This window comes from Stegodyphus dumicola, chromosome 4, assembly GCF_044657685.1.
Source record: "Stegodyphus dumicola isolate Sdum_Otavi_A_Nest chromosome 4, ASM4465768v1".
NCBI lineage: Eukaryota > Metazoa > Arthropoda > Arachnida > Araneae > Eresidae > Stegodyphus > Stegodyphus dumicola.
In genome coordinates, this window is record NC_140771.1 from 160,453,616 (window position 1) to 160,467,686 (window position 14,071).

The following is a 14,071-nucleotide window of genomic DNA, read 5'->3' on the forward strand; positions in this document are numbered from 1 at the left end:
GCCCCGAAAAAATTTGTGGGCTTGTTCTTATTAGGTCAGACAAGTGAGATTAGTCACAACATCATATATATATACATACACATCAATATCAGCATGATTCCAAAAACTCCAAAAGCCATCCCTTTCGGTACTTGAAGTTATGAAAATATTATTACGTCGGGCTTGCTTAGCTATCACAAAAAGTACGCGACGTTGAAGACTGATGGTAAATTATCATCAAGTCTTTTACGGACGTGTAAAGAACACTTTATCAACTCGAATAAAGGTTAAGAGTCGGCACCAACTCGTGCTTACAAAAGCCAAAACTTTTGGCTTAACTCAAGAGGTAATGTATAACTTAAAAATTAATGAAATTAAGTATAACTTAATGGTTTCACAGGTTAACCATCGAGCAATCAGGATTTAACTCAAAAGTGCGCATAAACAAGCCTGTTTCGAAGAATAACTCAACGATGAAGATTTCTAATCACTAGAAAACCTAAGTTATCAACATGGTCTTCAGGCAGGCAGAATGCGTTATGATTTTAACTTTCAAAATCTTCCTTTAAATACTTACTTCCTTCTACCTAATTTAAATATCGCGGGTGTTGGAAATTTGCATTGTGACAAAAAAATGAAATGAGGATTTAAAGGAAAGGTACTTTAACTTAAATTAACAGTTTAAAAATTAAACGACACTCTACAATATAATATGTTATTTAGGACAATCTTCTTGGACTGATTTTAATGTTAAATTATTCTCTTATTCATGCTACGAGAATTTACGTTTTACCTTTCTAATCAACAAAGCTTTTCTTTTTTAACCAAGAAAGTAAATTTCCTTTAATCCATTAAAATAAAGTTTGGCTATGACTTGGATCTAAATAATAAGTAATCAAATATACATACAGTATTTTATACGTACTTTTAGTGGTATTTACTTTGTAAGAGTCATTACACATTATGTATTTTATGTTAAATATGTTATCCTAAATTATGTTCATTAGTTATTTATTATTAAAAGTCACTATCAGTATTATTACAAAAATACCTCAACATTAAATGTCGTGGTTAAAACATTAATCTGTATTTTAGATCATGTAAATTTTCAATCACTTTTAATTCTTTAAAATTAACTTGGGTTTAGTTTAACTGGAGAGAGTTTGCATGAAGTAACGCTGAGTGTCGCCGCAGTCGTTCCAATGTTTAGATTCTACAGCGTTTGAATGAGTTACAGTAGTGAAAAGTCTTTTGCTCCAGAAAGGTCTTTCAGGGTCGTAAGTGTCATATTTATTTCCTAAAATGCATTATTCCAGTAAGTCCTTTTCAGTGCATAAAGAATATATTCCTGATTGGTATTTTTCAGTTCTATAAACGTCCATTCAGTAACACAGAATGGGTACTTCTCAACATCTTCTATCTGCCATTGTCACGCTGATAATATGCGCTGTTAAAATTGGTAAGTTTTGTTTGAAAACATTTTATCTGATAATTTATATATTTCTCAACTGAATTAAATAATTTTATACACTCACAGATTATTTATTATAACGTGTGAAAGGATTATTAACGTGCTCGTACTCACTGTTGCATATGTTGTATTGGTTCGTACAGTTGCCTTTCAGTTTTAGCAATGTATTATTTTTCTGAAAACCTTTACTAGTCCATGCATTATTATTACCGTAAGTAATTAATTATATGATTTCAGCCATATCGCTAAAGGATGCCCCTGTGCTGTATCCATTGATGATACCTCCAAATTTAGCCTTAGGAGATAGAGCTGAAATCTCATGTACTTTGAAAAGAGGAAGTGAACCAGTTACTTTCAAGTGGAAATATAACGAAAGAGAAGTCACAAAATATGAAAAGTATAAAGTGACTACAACTCACAGTAGTTCTCATTTTGCTATTGGTGAAATAGAAGCTTCCGATATAGGTAACTATACCTGTCTTGCTTCTAATCCTTACGGAGAAGACAAGAAAACAGAAAGCGTTCTAATAGAAGGTAAGGGAAGAAATTTGTCTTTGCACATATCTACTAAGATTTTCCCAGAATATGAGAAAAATACTCTTTTCTCATACTGAATTCGTTACACTAAAATTTTTGTGTATTGAGTAACCTTGGAATTGCTTATAAAAAATATATGTCTGGAAATTGATTAAATGTTTTATTAAACCAAATTATATTTAAATTCTTTTTATTTTCCTTACAATTTCAATTTAGATTTTCGGCGAATCAGGTTTCTAAGTCATGTATTATTTAGCAAAAAATCAGCCTGAAATTTACTTTTATATACCATTCCTATCTCTAAAATTTGCTGTGTCGATAATGCTAACTTCAACAGGTTAACATTATCGATAATTTATTTTTAGATTATATGTATGAACCCTACATTACGAGGGCCAAATTCACGTTTTTAATATTGAAAGCAGTCGCTATGTGGCGCTAATATATTGTACCCTCAAAATGCAACCCTACAGAACAACGCTTCACATTTGCTGTCATAAATGTCTAGATAACATCTTTATATTCTCAAGAGCACCGACATAAACTGTTTGACTACTGTTTCATTTAAAAAATAGTTGAAATAAAACGATTTTCTCCTTTTCATTCGATTGCATTCAAGAAAATGTTGCTTATCAGAAGAAAAAAGCACAGAACTTTCGAATGCTACAGAAACTGGTGTAGTTTTATCCGTTGCAGTTTGGCTGTATTGATGTTGACTGAAATTACAGGTAAGATTACTATTCATTTTGTTCAATATAATTCATTAGACATTTTAAATCAGTAATTCGAATTAATCATACTTTTGTTTATGGCTAAGACTGCATGCCTTTATTTTATTTTCAATTCTAAAATTCCCTTCTTTTACTTTGGAATACTACAATACTTTGATAATTTATTTTCTGAAGAGGTACCATTCGGAAGGGAAACATTGTACCGCGAATACTTTGCCTGGGAATGTAATTTTGCTGTGCGCACACTACGTATGCAGAGAAAGCCTAAGATAATAATAAACAAAAACTTATAGCGCAAAATGTGATTATCTTTCTTGTATACATGAAGAATGCATGCATTTGAAAAGTTATCTTATTTGTTTAAATATCTACGATTTGAGTAAAATTTGGGAAAAAGATAAAGATTTAAGTACAGACATTTTGCATTAAACATAATAGTTTTTTTAATGTTTGATAGGTTACTGTACCAATTTTGTGTAGTATATTAATATACCACACCCACTTATTTATGAAGATATCATTTCGAAAATATTTTGCTTTAATTTTTCAAATGTTTAAGATGTAAATGTACGTGGGCATAATGCTTTACACTTAAATTTATTTCTGAAATATTATTTTAAAAGTTCAGATTATTGTAATAAATGCTGATGAAATTGGAATTTTCCATGCAGAGAAAATATTATACTTCTAATTATTAGTAAATTTGACCTGTTCATTAAAGTTTAATATAAAGTTTACCAAACTATAAAAAAGATGCAAATTATAAAAAGTAGCTATCGTTTGAACAGAAATTAAACTACTATAAGCGTAAAAAGAAAAACTGAAATAGCTCAAGAAATATCATGCCTAAATGTAAGCAACAAAATAAAATTCTACTCTAGTTTACTGTCTCTACATCTTAAATATTTGAACCGAAGACAGTAACAAGGGAATTCTGATAAGCTTTTTCTTCTTACTATTATTATATGTAAAGAGTGCTCCAAATCAAGAAAATTTAGAAATAGTTAAGAATGGGCAAGTATTTGTTTAGTAATATTGTATGTAAATGAATGGAGCAGTGGATTGTAAAATCAACCCTTTCGTGAAAATGTTAGATTTTGATATAACTTATATAATTAAGAGATAATTAATTTATATATCTTAATTATTATATCTATTTGATATAATGAAGATTTACATTAGAAAGAACAAAAAATATCCGAAAAAATTTAGTGCTTGCTTTACAAGTGGTAAAACACAAGAAAATTTAGCGAGATGCTGGAAGGAGCTTCATTGAATGTTTTAAAGCATTAATTGACGTAAATGAATATTTTTTATGCCTCATGTCTCATTTAAACTACTATCAAAAGCAAGACTGGGTGCCCGAATTTACATTCATGATATATAAAGAATTATTTATATTTGTAGCTATCAAAATGTTGGCTAAGGAGGCTTATACACATGCTTGTTGGCTAAGAGAATGGTTTTGTTAATTGTTATATTTTACTGAAATTAAAACAGATACTGTGTAGTTAATTAGGATATAAATATCAATTACCTTTTATCTAGGTGTTTATTCTGGTGAACCACCGACTTTATATCCTTTAATGTTTCCATCGAATCCATCTTTTGGTGACAGTACTGAAATGGTATGCAGCTTGAAGAAAGGAAGTCTACCAGTGTCCTTTAAATGGTTGCAGAATGGAAAAGAAATTAATTCCTTGAATGGACATAAAACAACTACTTCTGAAAGGAGATCAATTTTTTCAATTAAAAGTCTACAAGCATCTCATGTGGGAAATTATACTTGCACTGTTGTTAATAGTTTTGGACGCGATAGTAAAACGGAGAGTTTAATTCTGGAAGGTATGGCACTTAATGTGAAAGAATTGTATGTTTGTAGAAATTTTTTATTTTATTTACATTTATTATAAGTATTTTAGATGCTATTTTATAAGGACTGAGCTATGATTGCCAAAATTCGTTTTATGACTAAACCTTCTGTTAATTTAAGCAGATTATCAGTATTATGTCTTTAAGTATATAATTCAAGTATCTTATTTTCTTACGAACGCTCTTCTAATAATGAAAAAAATATGATTTAGTGTTATCTAACAACATGCCATATATTATATAATAATGCCATGTATTATATAATAATGCCATATATTACAATCCTCTGATATATTATATATTGCTTCGTTCATATAAAATTGTATTTTTATTTTTTATCCTTATATTTAGCAGTATTTCTAAAGCATAATCTTCATTTTATGTTTTTCATTGCTTGATGTTTTTACGTATGGCTGAATAAATTTTATTTCTGGTTTATGTAATACTACTTTTGTAAAGTGAACATATTAAATCGCACAACCATTTTTTTAGCATCAAAATAATACGATAGGCTATGAAGTTTTTGTTAAATTAGCATTTTTAATTTAAGTTGATTTAAATTTGAGTGATTTTACTGCAGTATTACAATTCTTATAAAATAGCAAATAAAGTCATGCCTGTGAAAACTGAGATAAAGTTGCTTATGAATTTTTTAAATATGTTTGGAAGAAAAGCTTTTCTGCTCTCTTTGAAATCTAAAAAATTTTATTATGGGTAAACGAAAATAAAGCTTTACATTATTTTTAAAATTAAAAATTTTAAACTGGAAGTATTTAGAACAAGTTTCATAAATTATAGTAGAACATATCTAAAATTCAACGCTGTGTGGCGCTAGTGTCATGTAATGTTTTCACAGCAATGTTTCACTCAGACGCTGCGTTTCCATTGTCTACACCTTAAAAGGCTGGTAAAGTAAGTATATTTTAAACTATATTTTGATTTCTTCCTTAATGCAGCTAGCTATGCAGTAATATTAATTCACTTTTATTCTTTTCTTTGCTTTAGAGACTCTAAATCTACTGATATTAAAAGATAGATGGAGAATTACAGTATAATAATCTACATGGTCTTGGCAGTTCATCTACGATTATGTAAATATATTTCTTTTCATATCATTTGAAATAATCTGTAATTAAATTTCCTTACAGTTTTTGGCATAAACTATCTGTTTTACGTTATGTGTTTGCAAGGTAAATTGTCGTCCTTCTGTTATTCTATAAACGGATTTTATGCATAGTAGATAAAATCGGATTTTTTTCATTTACAAAATATCTTTTGTAAATGAAAAAAATCTAATTTTCTGTAATATAGTAAATACTTTAAAATATTCAGGATCTGCAGTGTTAAAAAACAGGTGAGATCTATCAGCCATAAGGAAAACCATTTAATATGTCATATCTATATGAATTATGATGGGTATATTTTACTTCTTTATTTGTTAAACTGTTACCACAAACATTTATTTCAAAAATTAAATGTTATATCTTGCATTATTTATCCTTGTTTTCAGATTATTAAATATGCCTTCATGAGCATAAAAAAATGTAAAACTGCAATATTACCGAAACTAACTACAATAGTTTAGGAAATTTCCCTGAAACTCTTATTCAGCTATCTTTATTTCTTTCCGTGTAAACAACATCAATGTTGTAAATATTTTCTTCTGTTACAAATTATTTTAACCACGCAGTATTACGTAAAGGTTTTTAAAATTCTATTATGGATAAATATAGAAGTACAGCTTCTAAATTTGTGAAAGTTATATTGTTTATTTCCTTGGATTTTTGTAAGTGAAATATTATACTTCTTTTAGAAGTCTGTAAGTTACGTTATTTTTAACTCTCAGGCTGACTGTAAAATTGTTAAATAATAATTAAAGCCCTTGATATTAATCATCTTCATTTTAAATAAAATTTTTTAGCCGTTAAATTTACTAATATCATAATACTTCAACAGTGTTATTTGCAATTTTCAGAATTATTGCTATAAAATATGAAACCACTTTTATACTGTTTTTAATTTGAAAAATGCAATAGTGTTTAGAACATGTATGCTTTTGGTGGATATATATGATTATCTGTGCATATTTTATAATGAGGAAAGCAGAGTATAAAGTTATATATACACATGAGTGGGTGTGTGTACTGATTATTTTGTGGATAGAATTTCTTCAAAATTTAAAACAAATATCGTCTAAACTGACAGAATATTAAAAAAAGTATGTACTTTTAAATATATAAATTATTGTATTGTTGATATATATATATATATATATATATATCAACAATACAATAATACAACAATAATATATATATATATATATATATATGTGTACAATAATATATATATATATAACAATAATATATATATATGTGTGTGTGTGTTTTTCTGCTATAAATGACACTTTATAATCTTTACACAGCTTCCGGAAATTTAGAAGAAGCTCCAGTTTTGAATCCCTTACTTATTCCTCCAAACCTCGCTATTGGAGATATAACTGAAATATCATGTTCTATTAGAAGAGGAAGCACTCCCGTGACCTTTAAATGGTACCAGAATGGGATTGATATTTCGTCTAAATACAAGATTACAAATATTGGTAGTAGCTCACATTTAATTATTGGCACAATAAAAGCTACAGATATTGGTAATTATACTTGTCTGGCAAAAAATGCGTTTGGTCAAGAGGAAAAAACAATTGTTGTAATGCTTGAAGGTGAGAGCTAATTTTTTATTCAACTATAAAAAGTGATATACATTGTATGTATTTTTTCAGTTCATATATATATATATATATATATGTGTGTGTGTGTGTGTGTATGTGTGTGTGTGTGTGTGTGTGTGTGTGTGAAAAAATTAATATATAAGTGAAAAAGTTATTTGGCTCCACCATACTAGTCAGAGAACAACTACAAAGAATGGGAACAGTGCATTATGTCGTGAAAGTCAATGAAAAACATTATCTGTTTTTAAATAATTACGTTTCCTTAATTTTATGAACATAAATTTAGTCTTTCATACCTTTGCTTCTATTCTTTTTACAAAGATTATTCAAATTTAAGAATAGAAGTTCTGAAACATGGATTTATTTTCATGTAAATAAGTTTATTACACAGCTTGTTATGGATTTTTCATGGAGCACCCCTTGCTCAAGAAGGTGAACAATTATAGTTATAAAATGCATTGTGCAATATATTTTATTTAACTGTATTTATAACTATAGCATACACATTTTTTCTTTACTTGCTATTATTATGCGACTAAGTTTCCTAAGAATTTTTATAATTTTATCTGAAATCTATTATCATTGGCTTCCTTTTACTTAAGTTCAAGTTTGAACACAACAATTATGGGAGTTAAAGTATGTGTTCTTAAAACTATATGTTACTAATTTGAGAGAAGAAACGTACTGCCCACTTTAAACCGTATTTTATTTCAAGTAACGGTTTTTATACCATATTTAATTTAATTATTCCCTCAAGTATTAACTTACTTATTTTCCATGGATTACGAATTTAAGCAGACATAACTAGTATATAAAACACGCAATGTATTCGTACTTACGACGTTTTCCGAATTTCAAATAAAATAATCTTATATTAATTCTATAGCTGCTATTATTTTTAGAACAGTCAATTTCTTGTGTCACAGATACCCAGAAAACCATGAAAATATATAAATTATACTGTCCTAGGTAAAGTAAAATAATCTTCATTTTAAAGCAACGTTATATAGCTTATTTTCAATATTACAATGTGTAATATTATTCACAATAAGCATTTCAAGAAGTATTTCCTTTTACCTTCAATTGAAATAATACGCATCAATTTTTATTTATCATCTGTTAAGTGATTGCTATTAATACACATGTTTGTCACATATTAAAGCTATTTCATATTTAAATATTCGTGTTTAAACTAAATGGTTTATTACTCTTTAAATTCTTCCCAGTTCAAAATTTAATTGATTTGAGTTTAAAGATCGAAATCTTTCCGAATATTACGAAACACGTTTCCATTTCAGGCGTAGATCAGAAACGAAGTTACCTGAGCCTTATTTACAGATTTTGTATAACGCGATTCTTCTGTTACGTTTCAATTGTAATGCGGTCGAGCAGTAACGTCGCTGAACACTGGTGTTTCAGTTCGAGGTTCGAATCAAGCGGGCTGGCTGCATGGGTGTTTTCGTGTTTTTCCCCATGTGTAACGTGTATACGAGCCAGTTTCCCTTAAAGTACTCCATGGAGACATCTCTCCCTTAAGGCAGATAGCCCTCGAGTGCTTTGCCGTAATCTAATAAACCAACCAATTGTAATACATATTTCATGAACCGAAATTAAATATCAGATACTTATAAATAAAAATGTGATGAAATATAATAAAAAATAAATGCTAACGTAAAATTAAAAAATCTGAAAGCTTTCAGATTTTATATTACGCACAAAAGACCGCTTTTTTTAACGTTTTGTGTATTGCCTTTATTTATTAAATATCATGTTCTTTGCACTTAAATCACATTAAATTCAATTCAACAGATCAACATCACAAAATATTTAAAAACAGCATAGCTTTAGAATTTCCAATAGACAGTCTGGCGCGCTGGAGATAAAAATGTTTTTTCCGTCCAATGTTGCCATTGCTGGCTTTGAAATCGTTGAGTTTGTTAATAAAAAAATTGTTAAAAGTTTACAGAATGGGAAATGGATAAAGAAGTAATTCGAAATTCAAAATTCAGGCTTCCAGGCGCCCATGTTCTCGTGGAGGATTACATTATTCTAAATTTGATGGCCATAGGTACCGTCGTTTTTTCACAACATACCTGTATTCATGAACATTCTCCTTTATTTACTTGTTTTAAAATGATACAGGGTGATAATATTTGATGGCAACAATTTGATAAATGGTTCTGCCTTTTATAGTAATTCAACGCAAAATCCCGTTTCGAGACTAATAGCCCTTTTGAGCTAACGCTCCTCTGGACTAAAAAATTTATTCAAAACCTAAATACTGGGCAATTAACATTAAATCAAACTGCAGATAAATTTATATAACTGTTCTTTTGCTTTTTTTAATTTACTTTGGGTAAATATTTTTGATCACAAACCAATTTAAAGAATTGTTTCGTATACAGTACGATATTTTTTTTTTTAATTTCAGGAACGTCAGAAGATACACCAGTTTTAAATTCCTTGATGGTTAAAAGTCTTTCTGTTGGAGATGTGACAGATATTGTTTGTACAATCAAAAGGGGCAGTTTACTAGTTAATTTCAAATTGTTGCATGAAATCTCTTCTCAATCTAAATATAAATTCACAACTATTGGCAGTAGTTCTCATTTAGCCGTCAGAAGAAATGCTGGAAGCGACATCGGGAATTGTATTTGCTTTGTAACTAATTCATTTGTCAAGGTAAAAGCATTGTGAATGTTATAATGGAATGTAAATATCTGTTACGTACGCAAACAAAAATTAAGTATTTTTAAATTTATAAATTAGAATTAATTCAATTGCGTTAAAGAATGTATTTTAAATTAAGTTACATATTTCGCATAATTTGTGTTGATCTGAATAAGGACGTTGATTCATTCTTTTATTAAGTAGAATATATCATAAAACTTCTCCAGTTTCTGTAAGTTAGAACATTTGAAACCAACTTCAATTAAACAGCAAGTGATCAAAGTTTAAAAACTGCGTACTCTAGTTTTTATTCTTATATTGAATGTACTTAATGTGTGCTGAAACTTTTATAAATAGTGGAATTTCTGCGAACTATTTATTACTGTTTGCTTCAATGAAATAATTCAACAACTGAACATTTGTGAACGATTTCTCCTGAAATTTTATCTTTCTTATAATGCAGAGATATTTTAGAGTTTCCAAATTTCTTACTGTCTCATTCTGCCCGGCGACGAGAGTAAATAAAACCACTTAACACTGTTAGCTCGATTCCGGGCTTAAATCTTGAAGCGATTAACTTCATGGGCGTTTTCTTGGTTTTCTCTTTATGTACCGTCAGTATGACAGTTTTCTTTAAAACGTCCTCCAGGAAAGCATTCCTTATACAGCTAGTCCTTGTGTGGTTTCTTTTTCGAATAAGTTACATTAAACTACATTTCTACTTTATAAAGGCTCTCTTGTTTTTCAATATGAAAGAATTTTAGTTCAGTCAAAACTCAATTTTATCTAGTAAATGAAAATTATTTAAGAAACTTTACAAAAGTGGTGTAATTTAAATTTTCCGTCCAAATTCATTTACATCGTATTATAATTCATGCATTCTTCAATATGCTCGTGTGGCAAGTTGCGGCTATTTTTTACGAAAGCCATTGAATCAAAAATACTAATTATGCCGCCAAAAATTATGCAAATATTCAGAATCGAATATGCAAGCGTACATGTCGTGTCTGCGGAGTTGTGATTTTGGAGAGGATATAAGCACACGAGGGTTTCCAGCGATTTGTGTACCGGTACTATTTCCCGACATTCATCGCGTTCCTCGCAATTGTTAAGTAAATTTTAGGAATAATTATTGGATAAATTGTGAGGTATAATGAGTAGCCACATATGTATCAATAACCGAATGAGATGGAAAATGGTCAATAGATTGGTCAATCACAGGCACTGGTAGCTACAGATCTTTATGTAATGCCATCCGTCGTTTGCAGTTTGTGGGAACAGTTGTAGGACATTGAATCCTTATCAAGAAGACCTGGACAAGGTCGACTAAGATCAACAATAACAAATGAGGATCGTTATTTGGCACTTTCACACTGCGATACAGAACTGCTACAGATTTACAGCTCTCACGGAGGCTGTATACAGCCAATGGAACCTGAGTTTCAAGTCTACAGTTTCTCGAAGGCTTCATGAAGTATGGCTGTATGCCAGAAGACTCCCTGTTTAAATCCCGCTCACTGCAGCATGCAAAGCGCATTTAGCATGGGGCAGAGAACATGTCCCTTGGACCAGACTTAAGTGGAACACTAGGCTTTTTATAGATGAGTCGAGATTCAGTATGAACACTGATTCTCGGCCTACATGTAACTAGAGAGAGCCTGAAATATGATACCAACCCTCCCTCATTTAGGAAAAGGATCATTTCGGTGGGGAAAATGTAATTGTTTGGATAGACACTGTGTTGGACGGCCGCATACCCGTGCATGTGTTTGACAAAGGTTTCCTGACTGTCATGAAGTATCGAGAGATCTTGGAGTCCTATATTCGACGTTTTAGGGGCTCATCGGGTCCTGGGTTCCTGTTAATAGGCGACAACGCATGTCCACATAGGGATCAGGTGGTCGACGGTCATATGGAAAGTGAGGATATTCAACGCATGGCCTGGCCAGCCAGATCTCCTGTCCTTAAACTATACAGCATATATGGGACGCTCTGGGAGGGCAATTTCATCTCGCCATTCCGCTCCGAGAATTATCCCGGAGTTGAAAACTGCGTTATTGCAGAAGGGGAATCAATTGCCACAAGAATTTCTCAACTGCCTTCTGTCCAGTATGCTGTCGTAACGCTGCGTAAGCTGTCTAGCTGTGAAAGAGGATCATACCCCATATTAGATTCCTTTTCAGTCTGATATCACAGCATAGATTTTGGACATCCCTGCACAATGAGCTTTACTAATCAATATGCTTATGTAAAATGACATTTTGAATGGTACATTACTTTCTGTGTTATGAATGTATATTCCTTCCTAATTTCAATAAAGTAACTGAAATTAGTTACGTAAGCATATACAGTATTAAAATTTATGTGCTAAACGTTTCCGAAACCTCGGTAGGACTTTTATTTTTGAAGTTCTTGTAAGATACATTTCTATCACACAAGAAAACATATGAGATATGATTTTACATAGAATCTTGCCGAGCGGTTACGTGTAATTAAATGGATATGAAAAAAATTAAATGGAATATTTTTTAATTATTTTTTTATGTATGGCAGTTTTATATTTTCCTTTTGATATAAACATATTGATAAAAGTAATAAATTGCCCTTTTTCAATCTAACTTTGTATGTGATAGCTGATTACACAATAATGCCATGAAATAACATAGGTAAAATAAAACTCTTCGGTATATTTCATTATTTTTAAAGGATTTATATTTTGATATACATAGCAGATTTAAATAAACATCGTTTTTGGAAACCTCTTTTCATGTTTAAAATCTGCGGAAATGTAAACGATACACTAAACGTATGTGATTTTTATTTTGAATATCTTATTGGAATTGATTTCAGTTTACTATACAGTGGCGACATCTTTTAACATTAATGAAACGTAAAAATAAGTTTAAACTTTGATATTATAAACGTTATAAAATGCATATTTATCATTATATTTAACCGTACAGTTTTCCACATACTTCTGCAAAATTGTGTTCTGTATTCAAAAATATGAAATATCTTATTTACATCAACCTGTATATGGAAATGAATAAACATTATCTATATTTTAAGACGTATTAATCATAGTCTTTGGACGGTTTGTATTATAATTTGCAGGTGCTTATTTTGAAATGAAAGTCAATGTAAATTTCATTGTATATATAGAACGCCATCATGATGAAGTCATGAAATTTAAGCACAAGATTTTCACAGGATTTCAGTCCTTTGCAGTATGTTATTACGCTATTAGACAGCAGCATTTTTATGGGATTTACTTTTAGTTATGTAGAAAAAATGCGAGTAGTTATGTTTCAATGTATGTTTAAAATCAGTTAATTGTTAAATAAATATTTAAACATATGTAAAAGTTCTTGTTCTAGTGAAATAAGCAGTTTCATTGCAACAGAACTGTTGCCTTCTCTACATGTAAGCACGAAATCGTATGTGTCTTCTTATTATATGATACTAAAATTGTAGCTTTTATCATTTTCTTAAAAACATTTTACATTATTCTACTCGTCGAATACTGCTACTAATTAAATTCGTAGCGAAGCGAACATTTAAATATTCTATTCAATCACTTGAGTTTATTTCAAAGAATACTAAGTGAAATTTAAATATCCTCTAAACCTGATAATTTCTTATCATAATGTGTTTTAATTTTTATGCTTAAAAATTGTGATTTTTATTTAAAAGTATGCGTACTCTGTTTCGACGGTACTTTCATTCATCGCTGTGGGGCGCTGCAAGACTCATCTAATGCATCATATTTCGCTACAGAGTTTTAAAGAGAAACGCAGAAAATTCATAAGCAGAAATTTTCGTTCCTTAAATGAATTTTGAGAAGAATTGTTTAATTTTGGAAGTGCTGTTATATGCTTTCAACATATATGGCATCTGCAAAGGTATGTTAAGCGTTTTTAATTTTTTATTTATAATGATTTAAAATAATAGCAAAATAACAGTAATTTGAATCAGCAGTTCCAGTAAGATACATTTCATACTCTAGAAATAAATAACTTCTGGAAAAAAAAATTAATTAAAAGATCTAATTTAATAATGTATTGTTCAGAGATTATTATCAAATTG

At 29.9% G+C, this 14,071-nt stretch overlaps 1 protein-coding gene across 7 annotated transcripts in view; it reads left to right on the top strand.

Moving 5' to 3' along the window:
• Positions 1-14,071, top strand: part of LOC118187907 (cell adhesion molecule Dscam1-like) — a 151,101-nt gene that overhangs the window by 19,248 nt on the left and 117,782 nt on the right. Inside the window, exons 1-3 of one of the 7 annotated variants that reach the window (XM_085815689.1) lie at positions 1,164-1,256; positions 1,346-1,438; positions 1,688-1,984. The exons of 4 other annotated variants lie outside the window; for them this stretch is intronic. In XM_085815689.1, coding sequence (XP_085671815.1) covers positions 1,375-1,438; positions 1,688-1,984 — 361 coding nt within the window. In that variant the 5' untranslated portion in view covers positions 1,164-1,256; positions 1,346-1,374. Of the gene's footprint in view, positions 1-1,163; positions 1,257-1,345; positions 1,439-1,687; positions 1,985-2,472; positions 2,716-4,266; positions 4,564-13,763; positions 13,888-14,071 lie in introns of those variants that run through there. 2 more of the 7 variants (XM_085815684.1, XM_085815685.1) reach the window with 2 other exon arrangements.